The sequence below is a fragment of the Pelecanus crispus genome, chromosome 21 (assembly GCF_030463565.1).
Source record: "Pelecanus crispus isolate bPelCri1 chromosome 21, bPelCri1.pri, whole genome shotgun sequence".
NCBI lineage: Eukaryota > Metazoa > Chordata > Aves > Pelecaniformes > Pelecanidae > Pelecanus > Pelecanus crispus.
In genome coordinates, this window is record NC_134663.1 from 972,813 (window position 1) to 997,056 (window position 24,244).

A 24,244-nucleotide genomic window follows, 5' to 3' on the forward strand; every position below is an offset into this window, starting at 1 on the left:
CTTCAGAGGGGCGGATGGCTTTTCTTGCCCATGTTCCCTTTCAGAAAACCTAAATAAAGTTATTACTGTATCAAGCTAGTTCAGTGAACCCGCAGCAGTCTCTTGGGAAAGATTTCAGGACATTAGAGGCAGCATTTAACAAGACTTTCAACCATACGATAAAACAAACGGGGCAGAGACACCATAGTGCTGCTCTGCATTCCTCTGAGTTTAAAGAGCCACCAGTAGCAAGGCTGGTTGTGTGGAAACCATCCTACCATGAGTATTTTCACAAAAACAAACAAACCCAAAGCACAGATTAATTCCTGGAGATGCTGATGACACTACTGCCTTCACCAGAGAAAGAAAGGTGGCATTCATTGGGGCTGGGCCCTTGCTTTCTGTATGCAGTACAGTAACAGGGCATCAGTCTGTTCATTGTGCTCTGCTTTATCTCCCAGTACAGCCACCGACCCTCAGAAGTCAGATTTCATGCTGTATCCGAAGCACGGATAGCTTGGCCCAGCTGCTCTCTGCCTGACAAGAGGATGAAATAAAATAGCAACCAAGCATTTACGCGTCCCAGGACGTTCAGCTCTCTCCTGGCTCACCTCGGACGGGGCCATTTTTGCAGCCTGACCACCACACGTGATCATGGACACATCCAAGGAGCTGCAAAGGTCAGTCCCGTGCATGCAGCCCTGTCTGGGAATGATGTGGGACCTGCTGCGTGCCTTCAGGACATCGGCTGGCCGTCAGCCTGCAGGGCATGCGGTCAGAGCCCTCCCAGCCTCGGGCGTGCCAAGACCCCTTCCAGACCCCTTCCAAAACACGGCCGCTGGCCCTAGAGCCACAGCTGAAGGCTCCTGGAGCATCTGCAGCGCTTGGGAAGCGATGGAGGCAAGCTGCTCTGCATTTGGGGCACCCCCAAACAAGCATTCTCAGAGGTAACTTGCTGCATTTATCCCTAACCTCAGCTGCTGAGACAGCCTGGCTGGTGCTTTGGTTACCAGCAGGTCTAAGTTACGCAACCTTGCCCACAACTTCTTTTTAAAGAAAAGAGACTTTGAGACGTCTTAATTACAAAATAACATTTAAAAGGTGTAAGGGTTTATTATCTCGTCACACACAGCGATGATTCACTGAACATGTTGTAACCAGAAGGTTAACAGTAGGCTGAGCCATTCCCTTCCCCTCCGTATCGTACAGTGCCATGAGTATGGCATTGCAGCGGAATACAAAACTTGCAGTATGTGGAAGGACATTACAATTAAAAAGTGGATTTTTACCCAAGTGACCTGGGAAGCGTTTCCAAGCAGCCTGCCATTTCAGGTTGCTCTGCTGACGTCATTCCTCTGCTTGTACCCGTCCTTTTCAGTGGCAGAACTGAGATTTCCAGGCTGTGTTCCCGTGTCCACGGGGTCACCGGGGACTGGCTCATCACGACAGAGTAGGAACAGCACGACGTGACATCTGCTTGCATTGATGGGCCGCCAGCGTGGTCCCTTTCTGCAGCACTTCAGTGTAGCTACTTGAGTGCACTAAAACCAAACAAAACCCCACGACGACACACAAGTTCCTATGATGAGGAAGCTGAAGCTGAAAAGACACACAGTGACTGACAAGGCCAGAGTCTTGGTTTGTGGCTGCACGTTGCAGTACCGTTGTGACCGCATCTGACAAGTGTTCCAGCTGTTCAAGGGAGTGCTGTGGCTGCAGGAGGCACCTATAGGTTGGGCCTGCTTTGGGGAACTTTATACGGTGATTTTCTTCCTGCTGATAAAGAGGATGCGGATCCCCCCGGGGAGCTCTACAGCGGAAGTACCTTGGACGGTTCTGCTTTTCCAAAGCCTGGAACAAACAAACAATTCAGTTTGCTGCTTCAGACCTCTCTTAATGTGTCCACTGGCAAGTTATTTGTTGGGGCTGGGCTTCTGGGTTGGGGTGGGTTTTTTGGTGGTTTTGTTTTGTTTTTTTAACTCGGGACTTATTGCTATTCCATTGTCAATAGTACATAGCAGAAAGAGCTGAGATTTAACAGAACTAAAACTCTTTGGAACCTCAACAACAGGCTGTGTGTTGTGGCTGATGTGCTTTCACAATCCCTTTCTTTCCAGTTTTTCCAGTACGGCCTGAATTCTGTGGACGGACTCTTTCCTGGCCTGCCGAACACTGTCCTGGCCCCCAGTCTCGATGGAATCCAGTTCCAACAGCAGCTTGGTCAACATCTCCTCCAGAAGCCGGTAGGATTTATCTGTCTTTTTTCCTACAAATTCATCTACGTCTTGCTCCAGCTGTTCAGCCTCCCCCATAATGTGGAGGATTCTCTGAATCTCTGGCTGGATGGCTGCAGAATTTGTGGAAGGCTGGTCACCAGGTTTAAAACCAACCTCCCGGTTCCCAGCCAAAAGCTTCCGGGAGGCACTGTCGTACATTTGGGGCTGTGCGCTGTACTGCACCTTGGGGTTGGAGGGGGATGGCTTGGCGTTGGGCGGAGTGGCTGGCTTGTGGTCATTCACTGTCCCAGAGTGCTGGTGATTGACGTCGGAATAGTAGTTGTGTTGGTGTGCACTTTGCTCAGGTTTGTCGTAAGCAGTATCCTACAGTCAGAAAGAAAAGAAAAAAAAATCTTTCAGTGCATTAAAGCCAGGTTTTTAATCTTGCACTCAAAAGGCAGGCAAGCAGGGCTGAGGGAATTGGGCAGCAGATGACACCGTGACTACTTTGAGGTGTGCATGCCTGGGAGGACAGGGCAGACGGGGTTATGCATGACGTTACCAGGGATCTGGGTAGCATTTTCGAGACTGTCACACACCGTGATGTCATAACACATCACGTCCCTGCGGGCTGGCACCCTGTGTCCTGCCAAGCGGGCTGGTTTCTGCGAGAAGTCCCAAAGAGGGCCACAGGACCCACGCTCCAGTCCCCGGCCGTTAAAGAGCAGAGCCCCAGCAAGAGGCACGTGTCTAGAAGAAACAGCATGAGCCACTGAACACTCGTTACCCGTGAACAGGGGAGATGCTGAATAGATTTCAGCACGGTCCCATTTGGATATTCTGGAGAAGACACTTGTCTGCAGGTGGCACACGTTTGAACTGTTCCCAGATAACAGCAGTGCCCACCCCCAAATCCACACATCCCCCCATCAGGGCTGCTGCTGCACACGCCAGCGCTGCGGCCTGCGGACCAAACCTCTGGAGAGTCATTTGACTCCTGAGCAAACCCAGAGGAAGCCGGCATGAACAGACCCCACCAAGTGCATCATTTCCTCAGATTTTTTGCTTAAAACATTTCTCGGTAGAGGATGACTGTGCCCAAAACAAGTACTTGTAGAGGAATAGCAGAGTCTGCAAACTGCCCCGCAGGTTAGTCCCGCACTCTATGGGAGGATTTCTGCCAATGTCAGCTGCTTGAGAGGAAAGAGCTGGACAAGCAGGACAAGGTCTGACCCGTTTCAAGACCTGGCCTGGGACATCTGGTATCTCCAGTACCTTTCTGGAATCACAGCCGTCGATTTTGGTTTTCTGTTTGCAGACAGGAGATTTTGCTGGCAGTACTCTGGATACCTGCTGCTTTGTTTCTGCCTAAACTAACTGTGCTCGGAGAAAGGGGCATTCCCAGGAGACAGAGGCAGGCTTTGCGGGAAGCTGTATCACCTAGGAGGTCTGACCGCAGCCGGGAGCTAGCACAGGCACGCGCTGTAGAAGCATCAGCTGTACCTTTGAGTCCCACGCGGGAGGGTGGGAAGGAGCTCCGCTGCCAGTCCAGGCTGGGTGTGAATCGGAGACGAACAGGTTCCCGTGCACCGGAGCAGCGGGCCACGCGTACCGCGGCTGCACCCCGTAGGTGGTGGGGGCAGCCCACGTGTCCTCCGGGGGTCTGGGCTGCGGCGTGACCCCTGGATTGTTGTCTCCGTATGGATACTGTGGGATGGGCATTCCCGGGGTCTGCAAGAGAAGCAGGGAACAGGCGTTACCCCTGGAGTCACTCCAAGCACCGTTCCCCCCACGCAGCCCTGGGAACAGCCGCAGCGTCAGCCTTGCTGCCCGATTCCTGCTTATTAGCTCACAAGCTTGGAGTCTCTGGAGAACGGGGTGACCACCAGTTTTTATATGAATAAAACCAGGCGGGGCGAGCTGCTCAAGGCACAGCAGCCATTAGGACCCACGGATCCATCAGAGGAGGCACCGTGGGCTTTCCCTCCGCTGCGGCCCCATAAAACAACTTCTTGCGCGCCAGGAACTGCAAGCCCAGCAGCTGCACCGGCACCGGGGCTGGAAATCGCTGCAGCCAGTGCCCAGCCTCTTACCTGTGGTGGGGAGTAGCCAGGAACCTGCTGCCTCCTGAGAGAGGACCCCTCGGCGGGGCAGTCCGGTGGGGCGTAGCTCCAGGGGGGAGCGGGCGACGGGGGCCGGTAGATGCCCGTGGACTCCGCAGGGTAGGGGGTCCGCGGGGGCCCGGAGCAGTAGTACCCCCGTGCCTGCGGCAGGCCAGCGTAGTGTGGGGCAGCGCTGGGAGCCGGAGGGTACGGGGGGCTGTAGGCTCCGTTTGCGTAGGGAGAATCCATTGCCTGGGGAGGAGGGAAGAGCAGAGGAAAGGTGATGGGCCATGGACATGAGGCAGAGGGGCTCCGCTCCGGCCCAGCAGCAGCCTGGGGAAAGAGGACTGACCCTTCCTGCAGCGTTTAACTAAGGGGTTCCTTCGTCCCCAAGCTGATTTGCCCCAGGTTTAGGTTTTTCTGCTCCAACGTGGCTTTCTGTTGGCCACTGTCAATAAACGCCCGTCTGCCTCGCGCGTTGGTCCCACTGCCCTCGCAGCACGCTCGGGGAGACAGGTGGTGTCGGGGGCATTACAGCGGGATAGATTTGTCCGGAGGGTGGGAAGAGAGGGGGTGGACTAAGCTTAACCATGCTTCACCCAGCTAAGCTTTGCTCAGAAATAGGCGAGCAGTTCCTCACAGGAGGAGGTTCAACCACGTCAATGTAGTCACCAATGACACTGGGGGATGAAGAACGCTCCAGGAAAGTTCATTTCCACTTTCAGTCTGCAAACAGAAATGATGCAAGCGGACGAGAACTACCAGTTCTGGGGCCCGGGGAGCAGGGTGTTCAGATGACCCAGCCGCAGGTCGCGTGCTGCAGCCGTGGGAGCACTCGGGTTGCAGAACTTGTCGTATGAAAGGTCTGTACGTCCACAACGTTTGTGAGAATTTATCTGAATACGTTCACGTAATCAATGTGTAGCGAACGTGAGCTTCCGTCAAACCGCAGAGGCGACAATTAAGCGTTAGGATTTCAGGAGCTCACGGGTGACTCCCTGTAGCTTTGGGCAAAGCAGTTTTTTGCCCACGAGCTGTTTCACAGAGGTTGTATCACCTGCGTGCCAGGATTTACGAAAGAGCCGCATCAAAGCTACACGTCCCGTAGGATTAAAACAAACCGCAATTACGACTGGACAGCAGACAACCTCTTTGGAAAGAGTAAAGCCTTCCCCTTCACGCAGCGTTTGCGCAATGGCCTCTAAAAAAAGAGCTATTGCTGCAATCAGAACAACAAAGAAGAGATCCCGGGAAGAGCTAATCATGGGATTGGGGCACAGTGGAACCGGGGACACTTTTTTCCCCCCGCTCTGCCCCGAGCTGCCGCCCTGGCGCTGCCGGCTCCTTCCCGCCGGCGGGCTCTGCCGTGCAAATGCCGCCGCTGATGCGGCTGGCACCTGCAGCCTGCCGTGCCTCGGACGAGGGGGATGCGGCGGGGATGGGATCCTCACACCGGGGAAGAGGCCGTTCTGTCGGCGAAGGGCCGGTGAGCCGGCACCGGGCACGTCCTGGCCGGCGATGCCCGGCTCTCACCACTCATCCCGGCAGCAAACCATCCAAGGATGGCGGCGTTTCCCCGGTGGTCTCTTCGTTAAAATACCTGCCCTAGAAATGTCACCTTGAACTGGATACGAAGGTAAAACTTCACCGCGTTTGTCGTTCTGTGCGTTTTTCTGCAGCTAAGCGCCTGCCCGAACCCCGCGGGACGGGAGAGCGGATTTTTAAGGCACACGGATCCTTTTGGAAATCAAGCTGCGAGAGCTGAGGGAAATAAATAAATCGGACTTTGGGGGGTGAGCTTAAAGGTCCGGACGGCACGGCACGGCTCGGCACGGCTCGGCGACGCGGCCCTGCCGCTCGGGCCGGGGTCCTTTGGGGGAACGGGCGACGGCCCCGCCGAGCGGACCCGTGCAGCCGGGCTCCGCGCCGCCGCCGCTGCCTCACCCGGGCGGCGGGACCCTCCCGGTCCCGGCTGTGAGGGGAGGCGCGGCTGCCCGGTAGCGGGGCCAGCAAGAGACTGGGGCCGCAGCGCTGCCCGCCCTGCCCGGCCCGGCCCGGCCCTGCCCTCCTCCGCGGCGCGGCCCCGGCGGGCAGCCCGCAGCGAGGCGGCGCCCGCCCGGCAAGGGCCCACGCCCCGCGGGGCTCTGCCCCGGCGCCGCTACGGGCCGAGGGGACGGAGAACCGCGCCTGCCCTCCGCCCCAGCCCCGGAGGCTCGGCTTGAGCCGGGATCGGGGCGGCCGCCTCCCCCCCGCCGTTACCTGCGCCGCCGCCGGCGGGCGGGGGGACCCGGGGGGCCACGGCGGGCCCGGCTCGGCGGCGCGGCCGCGGGGCTCCATGGCCGCCGCCCCGCCCCGCCCCGCCGCCAATGGTCGCCGCCCGCCCCGCCGCCAATGGGCGACCAGGTCCTGCCGGCGCCGACCAATCAGCCGCCGCCCCGCGCGCACGGCCGGAGCGGCTTAAAAGGGCAGCGGCGCGGTGGGCCCCGCCCGGCGGCGGGAGGTTCCGGGGCGGCGGTGGCGGCGGCGGCGCATGGCGGCGCTTCCGCTGGGGGCGGCGCGGCGGCACCATGAACTACATGCCCGGCACGGCCAGCCTCATCCAGGACATCGACAGTGAGTGCGCCGCGGTGCCGCGCCCTTCCCGCGGCGGGCGGCTGGGCCCCACCCTTCCCCGTGGGCCCCGCCGTCCCCCGTGGGTGCAGCCCCCCGGGGGGGGGCAGCTGGGCCCCGCCGTCCCCCGTGGGTGCAGCCCCCCGGGGGGGGGCAGCTGGGCCCCGCCGTCCCCCGTGGGTGCAGCCCCCCGGGGGGGGAGCTGGGCCCCGCCGTCCCCCGTGGGTGCCCGCCGCCCGGGGGGGGCCGGACCCCTTCTCTTTCCCCGTGGGTGCTGCCCCCCCCGTGGGGCGCTCGGGACCCCTCTTGCCACAGCGGAGCTGCCCGCCGTGGGCACCGGCCCCGCGTGGGGCCGCTGCAAAAATGTCCTCGCTCCCCTTGGCGCAGCTCGGCGCACATCGCCGCCTTCCCCACGCTGGGGGGGGGTCGGGGGGGTTAATGCCCACGCGGGGCCGTGGCTGACCCTCCCGCTCTCCTCCTGCAGAGAAGCACCTGGTCCTGCTGCGGGACGGCCGGACGCTCATCGGGTACCTGCGTAGCATCGACCAGTTCGGTAGGTCTGCGCCGGGGGGCTGCCGGGGGCTCGGGCCGGGTGTTGGGCACGCTCCGGGGTCAGCGTGCGCAGGGGCTGGCGAGGAGGAAGAGGAGAGCCCCATGGTGCCCGTTCACACAAGCTGGGCGATGCTCGCGTGCCCATTGGGGCCGCGCTTACCGGAGCAGCTCCCTTCCCAAACGGTGACTTCACGGTAACGAGGGAGTTTGGATTTGGGGAGAGTTCCCCGTTTCGTGGTCCCCGCTGAGGGCAGCGGCCGCACCGCGTGCCGGTCCTGAGCAGGAGCGTGCATTTCCTTGGCTAAAAACAACTTGAGTTTTAAATCAGCGTAGTTAGGCATAGGGTGATGTGATTGCAGGTCACGTTTTTAGAGTGTGTTTGTGTTGTGAATTAAACGCTCGCCTGCGCGTCCCCCCGGACTTGGTGCTTCACAGACATTTTTCCCAGAACCGGCTGCTTCCCCCACTCCTGATTGTGTCCAGTGTCGATGCTCTGGCATCCCTTTTTGGGCAGAAACAGCCTGAGATGCACGGGTGATGCTTGTGCTCGTGACCGAGCGCCTCGCTCCTCACCCAGAACCTGCAGCACCAACAACGCCGTTGGCCTCTCTGCTGTCGTCGCCACGTGGTGCTTGGGTGGGTTGGGGCCCCGCGGCCTGAGCTCACTGCCCTGCCTGCGCCGGCTGCGGGAGCTGGAGGGCAGAGGCTGCCTCATGGCGCGGGCGCTGCCCCGCTGCTCCCGAGGTGCCGCGTCCATCGCTGCAGCCGCTGCATTTCAGCCAGGGAGACGGTCGGTGCTTTCGGTGATCCGGCTCAGAGGACCCGCCGAGAGGTGTGAAGGTGCCGGTGCCGTCGCTGCTCTGGGTTTTCTGCCTGGCTGGGATGGGACGCTGTTTATAGCTAGAAAACACGGTGAAATATGGGTTATTTTCTCTCTCTCTTGATTGCTGCAGCAAACTTGGTGTTGCACCAGACTGTGGAGCGCATCCACGTGGGCAAGAAGTATGGGGACATCCCTCGAGGCATCTTTGTTGTGAGAGGCGAGAACGTTGTTCTGCTGGGGGAAATAGTAAGTAAGCGGCTCCTTCTGCCTGCTCTCTGCCCGGGGCAGCGGCTCCGCTGCGGTCTGGGACTGAGCTGGTGGTGTTTGTGGTGACGTGACTCCAAGCAGCGCTGCTGAGGCGGACATTGGAGCTGGGTGTCCGTCTGTCTGCCTGCCTGCTGTGAAATACGGTCACTGTCCCGTTGGGGGGGGGGGCTAAAATTTGAGCTCCTCCTGGGGCCAATTCAGGCTGAGCCATTGAGAAAATCCTAGAATCATTGAATCATTTAGGTTGGAGAAGACTTTAAGGTCATCCAGTCCAACCATTACCCTCACACTGCCAAATCCACCACTAAACCAATTAAGGGGAGAGTAGCAATTTCATGTTTCCTGGCTTGGTGGCTGGATTATTTTTAATGAAAGTAAAAACCAGGAATTATTAAGATTGGAAAGGGCTTCTAAGATCATCACTCCAACCATCAACCCAACACCCCCATGCCCACTAAACCATGTCCCCAAGTGCCATGTCTGCCCATTTTTTTAACCCCTCCAGGGATGGGGACTCCCCCACCTCTCTGGGCAGCCTGTAGTCCACGGGTAGCCAAGGGCGGGGGGCGGAGGTGCCGTCCCGCGGCTGCAGCTCCTCCGGGACAACGTGAGGGGTGAAGAGCAGCGTGGGCTGGCGAGCCGGGGGCAGCCCTGGCTGTGTGGCACTGCTGGAGGGTGTCGGTGGTGGGGCTGTCACCTCCCTGCTGGCTTGGCACCAGGGCACACCGGCCGGGATGGGCTTTTGGGAGGAGTCGAGCACCATTTCGCTCGCTGTTCGCTTTGGCCCTTTGGGCTGAGCTCAGCCCGGCTGCTCCCCGGGAGCCCCTTCCCATGGGCAGCTGTCCCGGGTGTCCCCAGGTGTCCCTGGCTGTGTGGGGGGTCCCTGCCTGCACCCCCACCCGTCAGGGTGCCTCCAGCACCTCTGGTTTGCAACGCCTCTGCCTTTTGACTGGATTCATGGAAGATGCGTGGGCACGGGCTCACCGTGGTCCGGGGGCCTCCGGGGCTCGCCTGGAGGAGGCTGCCCTGCACGTGCAGCTCTGTGACCGTGCCCCAGGGAGAACCCGAGCCTTCACAGGACCAAACCCCCAGGGTTCCTTTGAGCTAGTGAGCTTGGGAGGCACGCCCTGCCACGGCTCGGCTGCTCCCCTTGGGAACCGTCCTGCTCCGACAGCTTTGGTGAGAGCGAAGGAGCGTGTCGTCCACGGCGCAGCAATGCCCGCTCTCCCTGGGAGCACAGGGCCTGGCCAGGCAGTCGTGGGAAGTGCTCGGACATCACCGAAAGCCAAACACGAGGGGGGTGCGTCAGCGTCCCGGTGGGGACGCGAGTGCAGATCCGCCCCAGGCCTTTGCCGTCCCCGCTGGCTTTTGGCCCCTCCAGACCGGCGCTGCCCTGGCCGGCGAGATGCACTCGGCAGAGGCGACGTCGGCCCAGCCCCAGCGCCCCGCGGGCGGCGCAGTGCCCGGAGCATCCCGTGAAGCAGAGCTGCGTGCCTCGGCTGCCTTGCAGTGCTAAACGGGCTGTTTCTCTTGCAGGACCTGGAGAAGGAGAGCGACACGCCTCTGCAGCAGGTCTCCATTGAGGAGATCCTGGAGGAGCAGCGGGTGGAGCAGCAGGCCAAGCAGGAGTCGGAGAAGCTGAAAGTGCAGGCGCTGAAGGAGCGGGGCCTCTCCGTCCCGCGGGCGGACACCCTGGACGAGTACTAAATGTGCTGCCCCTTGGACCTTCCCTCCGCAGCGGAGCGAGGGGTGCTCCGTGATCGGCCCACGCACGGGCCGATCTCTTTGGAAAGGCAGTTTTTATTTTCAGATTGTGTTTTGTGGTGCAGATAACTGTAAAGAAAAAATCATGCCTTTAGTTTCTCCTTGCGGAGAAGGAGGAGAGAAGGCATTCGGCTGCCCTTCAGGGTGGTCAGGCGTGCTGGGGAGCGCGAGCGTTTGTGTTCGGGAGGCAAATCGCTTGGTCCTTTGGGGTTTGTTTGCTCTTTCCTCCTCACGTGACTCTGGGTGAGAGTTTTCCTTGACGTGTAAATAAATCCTTGAGCTCAACAATAGTTTTGCCTATGTTCGGGACCTGATGCTTTCCCCTCTCTTGGGACGACCACCCTCGTGCCAGCTCTTGTCCCCGCCAGGCGCTGTGCAGGGGGGAAACGAGAGCCTTGGTCCTGCTGTGGGCTGGGCTCGCTCTGAGGAAAAGTTTAAGGCTGTGGTGAGATCCCTCCCTCCAGGATGGGGAGCGGGACCTGGGTGCCCCTGTGCCCCTACAAGGAATGCGGGCTGCGGCCGCTCCCGGGCAGTGGAGCCGCTAATGACTGCGGACGAATTGCTGCCGCAGCTGGGCCCAGCAGCCCCTCTGCCTCGGGCAGCGTCTCCTCGCCTCCGTGCTTTGGAGGAGCTGGCGTGGCCGCGGCAGGTGGGAGAATCCTTCGTGTCGAGCTCGTCCCGACGCTGTTCGGGGTGTTCAGTGCCGGTGTCAGGCAGGAGCCGTCCCGCGCCGCGGCACTGGCAGTGAGCGGCAGAGGCAGCGGTTAGTTTTGGGTTGGCTTTGCGTTGGCTTTGGGCAGCTGCCAGGCTGTGGGAGCCTCCTGCGTGCAGGCAGGAAAGAGCAAACCTCGGCGGCGAGCGGAGCGGGTTCTCCTGCGAAACCTTTCCGCTCACTTCCCCGCGCAGTGAAACGCTCTCGGGAAGCGCCTGTGCTGGTGGCGGGGGGGGCAGAGGGGGTCCCCACGAGCGGGTTTTCTCCTCCAAGTGGCTCATTTTGCAGGACGAGCCCTGCTCCGCTCGCCGGCGCGTGCACCGGGTGCGAGCGGGTCTGGCTGCAGCCCTTTCCAGCAGCGAACAGCGGGCGCAGGGAGGGCTGGCCCCCCTCGCCGCCGGGGCAGCCCCCAAACGCCTTTCCCTGCGCTGCGGGCGTCTCGCTTTTGGGGAGAAAACGCGTCTTGGCGGTCGTGTTCGCTCGCGTAGGCTCGAGCGGGATATTGTGAGTTTGGTGGTGGACGAGGCGTAAACAAGGAAATGCAATTTCTTGCTTTAACAAAAAAAAAAAAAAAAAAAAGCAAAAAAAAAAAAGCTTTATGGAGACGGTGGAGGCTCCTGCAGCTGGGAAATCGCCGCCGGGAGGAAGCGGCTTGTTCGGTTTCGTTCTGCCGTTGCCCCCGGTGCTGGGGGGGGGGGGGGGGCAGCGGGGCGTTTGGGGTGCGGGGGGCTCGGGGGCGGCCCCGGGGGGTCCCAGCCCCGTGGTGCGAGGGGGCCGGGGCTCCCCTCCCTGTCGCTCTGGGGGGCTGCGCAGGAGGAGGAGGAGGAGGAAGGCTGCTCCGCTGCCGGGGCTCCAGGGGTGGGTGCCCCCCCCCCCATTGGGGTGCAAGGAGCTGGCACCGCCCGACCCCCAACCCGGGGGGGGGGGGGGACCCCAGAGCGGGGCGGGCGCTCCCGTGCGGCGGGGCGCGGCGCTGCCCCTTACATAAGCCCGTGACGCCAGGGGGCGGCCCGTGACGTCACGGCGGTGACGCAGCCCCGGAGGCGGCCGGTTGCGGCGGGAGGCGCCCGGACCGCCCCGCGCCGCCGGGCCGGGGCAGCACCGCGCCGGGCATGGTGTGCGGGCGGCGGGGCCGCTCCGCCGCCCCCCCCGCGCCATGGAGCTGGAGAACATCGTGGCCAACACCGTCCTGCTGAAGGCCCGCGAAGGTACCGCCGCCCCGCCCGCATCCCGGCTCCGCGCCCCGCACCCCCCCGCACCCCGCTCCCGGCCGGCACCCGCGGCCCCGGCCACCCCCCCCCGCCCCCCGCGCCGTGGGCACCCCAGGACCCCTCCGTCCGGGGTGCTGGGTGGCCGGGTGGGCTCCTCCCGGTTGGCACCGCCGAGCCCCCGCAGGGGACGGCTGCCCCGCCGCTCTACCGGGTGCTGCGGCACGCGTCCGTCTGTCCGTCTGAGCCACCCACCCTGCACACCCAGGGACGCGGGGCAGAGAACTGAAAAAGTGATTCGGGCGCCGTTTCCCCAAGCGGCGCGTGTGCCGAGGCGCCCCGGGCGCGGGGCGTGGGGTCGGCCGACAGCCGCTCCGGCCGGCCGTCCGTCTGTCCGTGCCAGCGGGACGTGTCTGGCGTGGACGGGGCTCGTGGGAGCAAAACTTCGCTGGTGCCAGGAGGGCTCGGTGCAGGCCTGAGCGAAATGGGCGCTGCCAGGAAAAACACGGCCTTGCCGGTGCGCTGGCGGAGCCAGGGTGGTGCCGGTGGTGCCGCCCCGGTTTGAGCCTCGCCGGCGGCCGGGGCGAGGCCTGGGGGGCGAAAGGCTGCGGGCGTCCGCACCCCTCCAGAAGCAGGGCTTGGCACGGGCTCCCGGGGGGAGCGCGGGCGCCTTTGTTTGCTTTTGGTTTCCTTTGGAAAACCGGCGCCCTCGCTGCTAAACCTTTGCGACCGAAAAGCAAACGGCCCCGAGGGCCACCGATGCTGGTGCAGCCCCGCGGGCGAGGCAGCGAACGGGGCGGCTCGGACGTGATCCCGTTTTTTATTTTTGTAAATCCCTGTCTTCTAAAGGTTTCCTCACCCCCATCGCGGTCGCTTCCAGCAGCACTGGAGACGCCGCAGGGACCGCTCATGTGCCGGGGCCACAGAGGTGCCGGTGCCCTCGCCGGGGAGGGAGAGGTTTGGCGTCGGGAGCTTGGAGCGGCCGGCCAGGCGTTCGCACCGACGCTCCCTGCTCGGGGCTGGACCCTGCTCCTGTCCCACGGGATGCACGACGGCCGCCCGCGTGAGTCAGAGCCTCGTCCGAGCCAGAGCTGGAGAAGGGGTTTTCGGCCTCGGGAGCGAGGGCGAGGGGGGCTCTGCTGCCGTGGGCGCCAAATGGGTTAATGTTGGCGTGCGACGGCTGCGAGAGGTGCCGGAAACCGAGAAGCAGAGCGGGACGAGGGCTGGGTCCCGGCCGGGTGGCCACTTCCCTCCCCAGTGGCATGGGGAGGACCGGAGCTGCCTCAGCGGAAAGCTGAGACCCCGCCGGCCGGGGCTGGGGGTCCCCACGTGTGGGGGTTGCGGGCCGGCCTCGTGCCGGAGGGCGCGGGGTGCTCGGCGAGGTCCAGCCCCGGCACCCTGGAGCAGCCATCGCCGCCTGCGATTGCGTTTGGCCAAATTCCTCCGTCCTTGGGGTGTGCTGGGGGGCCTCGGCCTGGCCAGGCGGCCCCGCACCCCCAGTGCTTTTGGGGGCGCTGGCAGCAGCGGTCCCGTACCACGGGCAGCGTCGGACCCGGCGTTCGGACGCGGCGTGGGTGGGTGCCGGCGCCGGGCTGGGGCGCGGGTTCGGGGGCTCCCCGAGCTGCTGCCGCCTGCTGCGCCCCTCGGAAGGGCCTTGCTCCGCTGCTGGGCCCCTCGCTTTGGCCTCACGGCCCTTCCTGCCGCCCAGCTGGGGGCTTTGCCCCCCAAAAAGGTGGCCTGGGGGGGCTGCTCCCCCCGCCCAGCCCCACGGGGGTCGCAGGGGTCTCTGGCCGGCCGGGCTCCCTGGGCTCCGTGCCCGGCTCCTGACGGAGCTTTCGAGGGAGCGCCGATGTCCCCGAGGGCTCCTAAAGCTCCGGGAGCCAGAAGGGCTTGTCCGCCTGCGGAAGTGCCCGGGATAAAAACCCAGGAGCGTGCGGGCACGGAGGAGATAAGAGGCGGTGAGTAAGGCTTTATGGCTTGCCGGGGCGGGCGCAGCTGGGTCCGCAGCTCGCTGGGCATCGGTGCCGTCCCACCGCATGCCGGCTGCTGGTGGGGGGCCCGGGGGGACACGCTCCCACCTGCCGCGGGGCTTTCGCTACCGGCAGCTGTGTTGGTGTACCGCAGCTCCCCGCGTGCGCCGTGCCGTTTGGCACGTGGGCTCCTTCCCACCCAGGAACGGTTTTATTTCGCTTTTGGCAGCTTTTCTGGTCGCCGCCGGCGGCAGCGTCCTCACGGGCTTCCCCGGCACGGTTCACGTGGGGGGAGCAGGGCCAAGGCGAGCGCCGATTTCTCATTTTGTCTTCCCTGCTGCGTGTCGCTGCCTGGCAGGCGACTGGCTCTCGTCGGTCCAGGCAGGGAGCAGGCAGCGGTGGGATGCCCCAGCACGGCTGCTGCCTGCTCCCGGCACGTCCTCCTTCCCCGCTGCCGCGACCCCGCAGGGATGCTGCGGGAGAGGGGCTGGATGCCCCCGGAGTGTCCCCGTCAGCGCTCGGCTGCCCAGCACCAAGGGGTCCGTGCTGGCGGCGGGTGGCTGTGCCCGGGCCCCCTGCCCTGCCTGCAGCCCCACGCCGGGCCAGGAAGGGCTGCCAGCCCTTCGTGCGGCTCCGCCGGCTGCCGGGATCCGGCTCCACCCTGGGAAGCCGAGGCGAGGGCAGGGTCGCTTCCGCAGGGGGCTGCGGGCGGCGGCGGGGGCCGTGGGCTGGGGTGGTCCTGCCCCGCGGCGGGGCTCAGCGCCCGCAGGGACACGTGTGCTGCCTGCAGTGGAGGTGGCGGCGACGTCTCCTTTTCCAGCTGCCGTGGAAAGCTGCCTGGGCTGCCGTGGCGGGGGGGGGGGGGACCCCGCTTCACAGCTCCGGTCCGCGGGGTGCAGCCTGATGCTCTGGGATGAGAAGGGGGAGCTGAATCCCCTGGGAGCGGCCGTGTGCAGCAGGAGCAGATGGAGCACTCGGCGGGGCTCCTGCCTGCCCGGGGGTTTGCGCCGGCTGGGCACGAGGATTGTATATATATTTTTTTTTTTCCCCTTTTACTTGAGTCTGGGTCTCGCACAGCCTGTAGCTCTGCGTCCTGGTGGGAACCCCATCCCTGCATTCCTCGCTGCGGCGACCGGCTGGGGTGAGAGAGGCGGCGGTGGCCGGGGTGCCGGGCAGGGAACGGGACGGGTTTTGCTTTGCCCGAGCACTCCACGGGAGGAGGAGCAGGTCCCCGCTCCGAGCCCCGCTCCCCCTTTGCCCTGGGCCTCGGTGGCAGCTGGGTGGGCTCTGCCGCGGGCCGGTTTTGGTGTAGTTTGACCCAGGGATGCGCTGGGGCCAGGACGTGCGCTGGGGACGCGGGGCCCATCCCCGCCCGCCCTGGCTGTGCCGTGCCTGGCACGCGGCGGCGGGGACCGGGCCGGGAAGGAGGATGCCGCAGCAGGAGCATGCGTGGAGGCGAAACGCTTCTGACCTGAACTTCCCCGCGCGCTCAGCTCCCCTCCCTCCCACCCGGCCCCCAGCCTTTCCCCAGCAGCAGCGTCCCAGCCCACAGCGAGCACCGGCAGAGCCCGGCCAAGAGCACGTCCCTGGGGCTCAGCCGGGGGAGACGCGCTGGGGCGTGGGCGACGGGCGTTAATTTACTTTTACCGTCACAGCAAACAAGCTGAAATTCGGAAGGAGCGCCGTGAAGCGTCGGGCGGTGCAGGGTGCCGGGGGCTGATACCTGCAGAGTCTGTGGAAGTGGCAGGGAGGGAATTGCACGGGCAGCTGAGCCCGGCCACGAAGCCACGGCCTCTGAGCATCCCTGCGAGGTCGGGGCTGCCTGGGCCACCCGTGTCGGGTGGCTCCTGGGGCGGGCGGAGGGTCCTTGCCTGGGCATCACTCCTTTGCCAGCTGCCCGGGGGGCTCCAGCCCGGGCACCGCGGGGCGAGGGCGGCGGCTGCTCCTCTTCCTCGGGCACCGGGTGCTCAGCACCCCGTGCCGCCGGTGTCAGGGTGAGCGGGGTGCCCGGGGACCCGCGCCCTCTCGCCGCCGAGGCTGCTCCGCCGGCTGGCGCGGGGCTATTCCTGCCGGAGGAAGCGAGCCGATGACGGCAGGAAGCTCTGCCCGGCCGAAACGCCGGCCCCGCCGGAGCCCAGCACCGCGGCGTCCCGTGGGCTCGCCTCGGCGTCACTGGGGCCGGCGGCGGGCGGTGCTGGCCGGCCACCAGCGCGGAGCCGCGCTGATGTCAGGTCCCTGCAGGGATGACTTCACGCGCCAAGCATCCGCCCGCGAGGAGCGGCTGCTGCTGTGGGGCCATCCCTCTGCCCCCCTCCTCGTCCCTGGGGACCCCCCGTCCCGAGGGGGCAGGGGCCGGGCTGCTGCAGCCCCACGTGCAGGGCGAGCAGCTCGGTAGGGAGGTGAGGAAGCCAGATGCGTGCGGGAGGGAGCCATGCGGGGCTGCAGCTGTTTTCGGGCAGGAAGCCTGCACCCGCCGGGCTCAGCCTCCCCCGGCACCGGGTGATGCCAAGGGCGATCCCATTCCTGCCCTGGAGCGGGGCTGGGAGCTGTGACTGGGTGGGGATCCCCTCGGCTGTTCGGGGCGAGGGTCCCCTCGGGGGTCAGAGCCTCTCCAGGGCTGGGGGTTTGTTTTCCCACGCGGCTTTAGAGCTGCCCGAAGCCCCGGTGCTGGCGGTGCGCGGGTACGTGTGTGAGCCGTGGGTTTTGGGGACCAGCAGTGGTGGGATGGGGGGGGAAGCCCCAAACTGGGAGGCTCTGCGGGACCGGGCAGGGGCTCTGCCACCGCGTCGGCCCCGTCGCTGGCCGGGCCGGGGCAGCGATGCCCGTCCTCCAGCGTGACCTCTTCTTCCTCTCCCCTCGGCTGCAGGAGGTGGCGGCAAGCGGAAGGGCAGGAGCAAGAAGTGGAGGGAGATCCTCCGGTTCCCGCACATCAGCCAGTGCGATGAGCTGCGGAAGGGCCTGGGTGAGGCGGGGAGGGCGCCGGGAACCGGCAGAACCGGCTCACGGCTGCCGGCACGGCACCGGGTCGCAGCTGTGGTGGGGACACGACGGGCGCGGGGCTGCGGCATGTGCTCGGCACGGCTCGCGGCACATCCCGCCTTCCCTTGCAGAGCCGGACTACGGCAGCCTGTGCCAGAAGCAGCCCATCGGCCGGCTGCTCTTCCGGCAGTTCTGCGAGACGCGGCCGGAGCTCCTGCGCTGCATCCGCTTCCTGGACGCCGTGGTGAGGGACCCCGCGGGATGCCACCGCGCTGGCTCTGCTCGGGGATGGTGACACGCAGAGGCATTTTCCCGGGATGGGGCTGGTCGGGGTTTTGCCGAGTCCCGTGGCAGGTTTGCAGCGTGAGCCCCGGGGCAGCGGCTGCGGAGCGGTACCCGGGACGCTGCAGGGGGGGCAGAGACCACCCCATCCCAGTGCGCTGCAGGTTTCTCTCTGGGTCGTGCCGGGGGAAGGGGGCTGGCCACCCCAGCAAGCTCAAAACGCTGCTGGAGAATCCATCCGCGCCTGCTGTGAGGTTTACCTCCGTGCCCGGAGATTTCAGATGCTGGCAAACGGGAAACACAAGCCTGATAAAATGATCCGTCTTTCCCATTACTGCACGGGTTGTGGCAGCAGCGGGTGCGTGCCCTGCGGAGCGGCGGCGGCTTTCCAGGGCTGCCCAGGGAGCCGGGGGCCTCGGGGGGAGCAGCCGGAGCCTCTCGGGCGTGCAGAGACCCAGCAGCCGTGCGGGCTGTGCCTGTAAAATGGCCCCTGCTTGTACCGGCTCTTAGAGCTCTTGCAGGACAATTTTTTTTTTCTTGCCCCCCTTTTGAGTACCCAGAGCTGCCCGGGCTGCAGCGGGCCTGGGTCTGGCAGCCCGCTCCCCTGCCCGCCTCCCCTCCCTGCTGTGGGAGCCCCCCTGCAGCTGCCGGCACCACCGGGAGCCCCCAGCGCAGGCAGCTGCCCGTGGCGTGGGTGCAGGCGGCTCCGCAGCCGGGGCAGACCCCCCTCATTTGGGGAGGCCGGGGGCTCGGCGGGGGGGGCCGTGCCCAGTGCCGCTGTCTGCAGCATCCTCCTCTCCCCGGGCATCCCAGGCGGATTACGAGCTCTCCCCGGATGAGAAGCGGAAGGAGATGGGGGAGGAGATCATCCGCAGGTTCCTCAAGCAGGAGGTGAGTGCCGGGGGGCTTTTCCCGCCCCAGGCAGCTGGAGCAGCACGGGGTGAGGATGGGATGGGAGCAGGGGCAGCGGCGGGGGGGCACGGGGGGTCCCTTGCTGGCCACAGAGCCACGTCCCTGCTCTCCGGGCATCCCAGTGGCACCTGTCACCCAGCCGGGATCACAGGTGGGATGCGGGAGCGATGCAGCCGGGGCATGGGGGTGCATCCGTCTGCTCCACTCTGCAGTCCCCGGATTTCCTGCCCGAGGTGGGCCAGCCCCACGCCAGCCGCTGCCTGCAGGACCTACAGAAGAGCCCCTGCAAGGACCTCTTCAGCCGCTGCCTGCGGTGAGTGCCCTGCCCAGCGGCGGGCGGCCGGGGGGGCTGCGGGCGACACCAACCATCCCCGCTCCCCCCACAGCCCCCTGCACGAGTACCTGAGCGGGGACCCCTTCGCCGACTACCGGGACAGCATGTATTTTGACCGGTTCCTGCAGTGGAAGTACCTGGAGAGGTTAGTGGGGGGCCTGGGGGGGGCCGAGGGGTCCTGGGGAGGGGTCTGGGGGGGCAGCGGGGCTGACGTGCCCGGGGCTGTGCGTTTCAGGCAGTCGGTCACCAAGGACACGTTTCGGCAGTACCGGATCCTGGGCAAGGGCGGTTTCGGAGAGGTACGGCCATGGCGGGAGGAGGGGGGGGCGATGGTGGGCTGGCGGGGGCTCACCCCGCCGCCGCCCCTCCCCAAGGTGTGCGCCTGCCAGGTGCGGGCCACGGGGAAGATGTACGCCTGCAAGAAGCTGGAGAAGAAGCGGATCAAGAAGCGGAAAGGGGAGGCGATGGCCCTGAACGAGAAGCAGATCCTGGAGAAGGTCAACAGCCGGTTCGTGGTGCGTGTCGCGCTCTCCTGGGGGGCCGGGGAGCGGCGGGGGGCCGGGACCGGCGCTGACGGCCGGGGCGGGCGCGCAGGTGAGCTTGGCGTACGCCTACGAGACGAAGGACGCGCTCTGCCTGGTGCTGACCATCATGAACGGCGGCGACCTCAAGTTCCACATCTACAACATGGGCAACCCCGGCTTCGAGGACGAGCGCGTGGTCTTCTACGCGGCGGAGATCTGCTGCGGGCTTCAGCACCTGCACCAGGAGGGCATCGTCTACCGGTGAGCGGGGCGTGGGCGCGGGGCCGGCGGGGCGGCTGGATGGGACCGCGCCGTGCTGAGCCGTCTGTCCGTCTGTCCCTGCAGGGACCTGAAGCCGGAGAACATCCTGCTGGATGATGATGGTGAGGAGGGAGCTACTGGGTCTGGCTCTGCCCATGCTCTTGGCTTTGGGGATGGGTCCTCGTGTGCCTCCTGGGGAGTCTCCGGCTGTGTTTTGGGGAGGACGTGCAGGATTGAACTGGGATTGTTTAGCTTAGAGAAGAGGAGGCTGAGGGGAGACCTGATCGCTCTCTACAGCTGCCTGGCAGGAGGGGGCAGGGAGGGGGGTGTTGGGCTCTTCTCCCAAGTAGTTAGCGATAGGACGAGAGGAAATGGGCTCAAGCTGCGCCAGGGGAGGTTTAGGTTGGAAATTAGGAAAAATGTCTTCATGGAAAGGGTGGTCAAGCATTGGAACAGGCTGCCCAGAGAGGTGGTGGAGTCCCCATCCCTGGAGGGGTTCAAAAAACAGGCAGAGGTGGCACTTGGGGACATGGTTTAGTCTAGTCTACCCTTGATTGGTTTAGTGTGGGCTTGGTAGTGTAGGTTACTGGTTGGACTGGATGATCTTAAAGGGCTTTTCCAACCTAAACGATTCTATGATTCTCTGATTCTATGAATGTGAATGTGAATGAATGGCCCTTCCCTGGGGTGCTGCCCTCAACCCCCTCCCTGCCCCAGGCCACATCAGGATCTCCGACCTGGGGCTGGCTATCAAGATCCCCGAGGGCGAGACCATCCGCGGCCGCGTGGGCACCGTCGGCTACATGGGTGAGCGTGGGGGGCTGTGCCGGCCGGGCTGGCCCGGGGGTCCCCGTGCCGTGGTGCGCCCGGCCGCTGACGGCTTTGGGGCCGTGCCTCGCAGCCCCGGAGGTGATCAACAACGAGCGCTACGCCTTCAGCCCCGACTGGTGGGGCCTGGGCTGCCTGGTGTACGAGATGATCGAGGGGCAGTCGCCCTTCCGCGCCCGCAAGGAGCGGGTGAAGCGGGAGGAGGTGGAGAAGCGGGTGCGGGAGGACCAGGAGCTGTACTCGGACAAGTTCAGCGAGGACGCTCGGGCCGTCTGCAAGATGGTGAGCTGGGGAGCGGCTGGTCCCCGCGGGAGCCGGGGCCGGCTCCGTGCCCCCGCCGTGACTGCCCGTGCCCCTCCCCAGCTCCTGGCCAAGGACCCCAAGCAGCGGCTGGGCTGCGGGGCTGACGGGGCGGCCGAGGTGAAGCGCCATCCCTTCTTCAGGGCCATCAACTTCAAGCGCCTGGAGGCCGGCATCATGACGCCTTCCTTCGTGCCGGACGTAAGGGGCAGGGCAGGGGTGGGCACCCGCGGCGGGGGGTGAGCCCCGCTCCCCCCGCTGACGGCTCTCCGGCTCCCGCAGCCCCGGGCGGTTTATTGCAAGGACGTGTTGGACATCGAGCAGTTCTCGACGGTGAAGGGCGTCAACCTGGACCAAACCGACAACGATTTCTACGCCAAATTCGCCACCGGCAGCGTCTCCATCCCCTGGCAGAACGAGGTACCGGGGGCGTGGGGCACCGGGGGGGGTCCTGCCCTGCTGCAGTGCCGCCGGGGCTGCCCGTGCCTGGCCCCCCGGTGACCTGACCCCCCCCAGATGATCGAGACCGAGTGCTTCAAGGACCTCAACGTGTTTGGACCCAGCGGGACCCGCTCCCCTGACCTGGACTGGAGGCAGCTGCCCGAGCCCCCCAAGCGGAGCCTTCTGCAGAGGCTATTCCGACGCCACGTAAGAGACCGGGGGGTATTTTTGGCAGGGGGGGAGTGTGCCCTGGGGTCTCCCTGAGACCCCCCCAGCTCACCACCTGCCATCTGTCTGTCTGTCCCTCACAGCCGGCCGAGTACACCATCGGCACCACCGTCCACCCCCAGCACCCGGCTGCCGTGAACTCGCACCCTCCCGCGGCCAACTCTGCCTGCCGAGCCCCGGCCCCGTCCTGACCCCTCTCGCTGTCCCGGGGGAGCCGCGGGGGCCGGGCAGCCCCCAGCCCACCCTGCGCCCTCTCAGGGTTATCTTGGACCGGCGGGGGGGCCGGGGTCTCCGGGGCTGCTGGCGGAGGCGAGGCAGGGCGCTGGGCAGGTGGATGCGGGCTGCCGGCGCGGGCAGGGGGTGACGGAGGGGCACCGGGGCAGGAGCAGCGTCTGCCTGACCCCAACCCTGGCAGCTCCCCGGCCCCCTTTCCCCCAGCCCCACGGCGCATCCAGCCTGTTCTCGGGGGCTCCTGCTGCAGGACCACCCCCCCTCCGCCCCCCCGGCCGCTGCCAGGGGAAGGGGCCGGGGCAGGGACCTATTTTTGCTGCGTTTGAGCCCGTTATCTTATCGCCGGCTCGGTGCGTGACCTCTGCGGGCGCGGGGGGGCTGCGGGTTTATCTGCGCTCTCCAAATAGAAACAAAGGCAGCCTTGGAGTGGGGGGTGCCCCAGGCTCCCCCCGGCCGTGCCGCGGGGTCCCCGCAGAGGGAGGGATGGGGTCACCCCGACAGAGTCCCCTCCCCAGGGGACAGCCGCCTCCCTCTTGCTCTGGCCACCACAACGTGAATTGGACTCAGAAAAGGGAATTTTCTCCAGCATGGCTGGGCTGGGGGTGGGCATGGGGCAGGGGGGGCTCCCTCTGTCCCTATGGGACAGCTCAGGGCAGCCTCGGGGTGCCCCAGCCTTGCCCCGGGGCTGGTGGGGTGCAGGAGGGCGCAGCGCTCGCGGGGCTGGGCGTGCGAGGGGCAGCACGTGGGTGTGCGAGGGGCAGCACGTGGGTGTGCAAGGGGCAGGCAGCACACGTGGGCGTGCGAGGGGCAGCACGTGGGCGTGCAAGGGGCAGGCAGCACGTGGGCGTGCGAGGGACAGCACACGTGGGCGTGCGAGGGGCAGCACGTGGGCGTGCGAGGGGCAGCACACGGTGTGCGAGGGGCAGCACGTGGGCGTGCAAGGGGCAGGCAGCGCATGCGGGCTGGGGGGGCCGTGCTTCCCGGGCCCCTGTGCCTTTGGGCCCGGTGCATCTCTGCCTCCGGCACCTTTGGTTTACATTCGATCCGGTTTTGTACATTTGTAAACAGTTGTAAATATTTGTACGTTGAGCGCCTGGATGTACATTTTTAAGCTAAAAGCTGCAAACGGAGCCGTGTGGTGACTTTGCCTGGGGACGCGGCGGGGGGTGTGGGGTGTGGAGGACGTTTCACGGGGGATGGGGGCTCAGCGGGTGCTGCGGGGGCTTTCGTGGCTGTTTTGCCTCCCCCAGTACTTTCTCCCTCCTCCCGCCATGCGGCGTGGGTGGGAGGGTGCTGGGTGCCCGTCGCAGAGTGGGGCCGTGCCGTCTTCCCGGGCATCCCCTCGCTGGCGTGTGCAGGATGCGGCCGCGCTCCCCCCTTGCCCCCAGCACCCCCAGCACCCTCAGCTCGGCAGGGCCCAGCTCGGCATCGCCAGCCGGGGGTCCGGGTGGGTCCGGGCGGGTCCGGGCTGTGGCCGGGGCTTCATCCTGCCCCGAGCAGGCGAGCGGTGCCGGAGCACGCGTGGGCTCAGCCGGCCAGGCCAGCCGTGCTCCCTCCTGCCCCGACGGAAGGCAGCTCGCCGGTGCTCGAGGTAGGTGCCGGGACCCGAATCCCAACTCCGATGCCTGCGGCACCGCTGCTGCTGCCCGGCGCCGTCCCCGGTGCTATCCCGGGTGCCGTGGGAGGGCTGCCGGCCCTTCTCCTCGCAGGCTCAGCGGACGCAGCGTGCGGCACGGCGGCGGCGTGGGACCCCCAAGAGACGTCCAGAGGAGATGCCGAGGTGGTGCTGGGAGCCGGCGAGGGTCGGGGGGTGGTGGTCCCGGTTAACCAGACCTTCCGGAGGGTCCCGGGTGCCTTTTTGGCACAGCTTTCCAGCAAGCTGCGGGTCTCCGCGTGCTGCTCTGGGGACGGAGCGTTTGCCCGTGTGCGCCATGGCGCAGCGGGACCGTCCCTGCGCGTCCCCTCCCAAGGGGCACAGAGGGGCTCGTGCCCCTCCAGCCCCCCCAGCCCGGAGCCGGAGGGGTGGCTCTGCCCGGGCTCTGTTTTGGCTCTTCTCACAAACAACAGCACGTCCTTGTGCCAAGGCCTCGTGCCTGGGAGCGGCTGCTCCGTCTGGGAGAGCAGCGGGCCCGGCTGGTTCGCGGCCGGGGGGTCTCCCTGCCACCCCGGTCCTCGGTGCTGCATCCCCCGGCCGGAGTGCTCCGGCGGCCTCGCTGCCCGGGCAGGGCAAGGCGGGGGGGCTGTGGGGGGCCGGGGGCTGCCCGCCTTGCTGGAGGGTCTCGCCCGCTCTCCCCGGGCACCGCAGACCTGTCGGGGCTTGGCGTGTGTTTGGCTGCGGAGCTCCCGGCAGCAGCTCAGGGATTTGAAAAACTCCTGATTTTTCCTCCCTCTGTGCGCAGGCATGGGGGGACCAGGGGAACGAAGCCCCGGGAATCACGCCTGCGCTGGGCTGCAGTGCCGGTGGGCGAGCGGGGAGCGCAGCTGCGGTGGGGATTTCCCAGTAAACATTTGGGAAGGGGATGGCGCAGCTTCCAGCTTCTTCCTGGTCCCACCGGCACCTCCACCTAATTGCGCGTCACCGATGTGAATGCCAGGTGTCTTTTCTTGCACGTGATGGAGAACAGCAGCCCCGGCGATGGAGAGGAGCCGTCCCGGGGGGCGGCAGGGCCGGAGCAGGGGGCCGTTCCCGGATGGCAGGTAGGACCCAAATCATCTCTCGGG

General features: G+C 65.6%; 3 protein-coding genes across 3 annotated transcripts; 2 read left to right on the top strand and 1 right to left on the bottom strand.

The window, feature by feature from the left end:
• Positions 1-1,065: 1,065 nt before the first annotated feature.
• Positions 1,066-6,634, bottom strand: BAG4 (BAG cochaperone 4). Its single transcript, XM_075723931.1, has 4 exons — positions 6,557-6,634; positions 4,289-4,549; positions 3,699-3,926; positions 1,066-2,579 (listed from the first exon to the last, which is right to left on the bottom strand). The coding sequence occupies exons 1-4, from the start codon at positions 6,632-6,634 to the stop codon at positions 2,076-2,078; spliced, it is 1,071 nt and encodes a 356-aa protein (XP_075580046.1). The 3' UTR covers positions 1,066-2,075.
• A 230-nt stretch (positions 6,635-6,864) lies between these two features.
• LSM1 (LSM1 homolog, mRNA degradation associated) lies at positions 6,865-10,256 on the top strand. Its single transcript, XM_075723934.1, has 4 exons — positions 6,865-6,910; positions 7,392-7,460; positions 8,413-8,528; positions 10,086-10,256. The coding sequence occupies exons 1-4, from the start codon at positions 6,865-6,867 to the stop codon at positions 10,254-10,256; spliced, it is 402 nt and encodes a 133-aa protein (XP_075580049.1).
• Positions 10,257-12,181: 1,925 nt separating this feature from the next.
• On the top strand, positions 12,182-21,483 carry LOC142595527 (G protein-coupled receptor kinase 5-like). Its single transcript, XM_075723976.1, has 16 exons — positions 12,182-12,233; positions 17,070-17,165; positions 17,314-17,451; positions 18,252-18,355; positions 18,589-18,689; positions 18,763-18,854; positions 18,930-19,009; positions 19,085-19,225; positions 19,305-19,495; positions 19,580-19,617; positions 20,213-20,302; positions 20,397-20,605; positions 20,687-20,824; positions 20,906-21,043; positions 21,140-21,271; positions 21,376-21,483. Exons 1-16 carry the CDS (start codon positions 12,182-12,184, stop codon positions 21,481-21,483), a joined length of 1,848 nt encoding a protein of 615 aa, XP_075580091.1.
• The last annotated feature ends 2,761 nt before the right edge of the window (positions 21,484-24,244 follow it).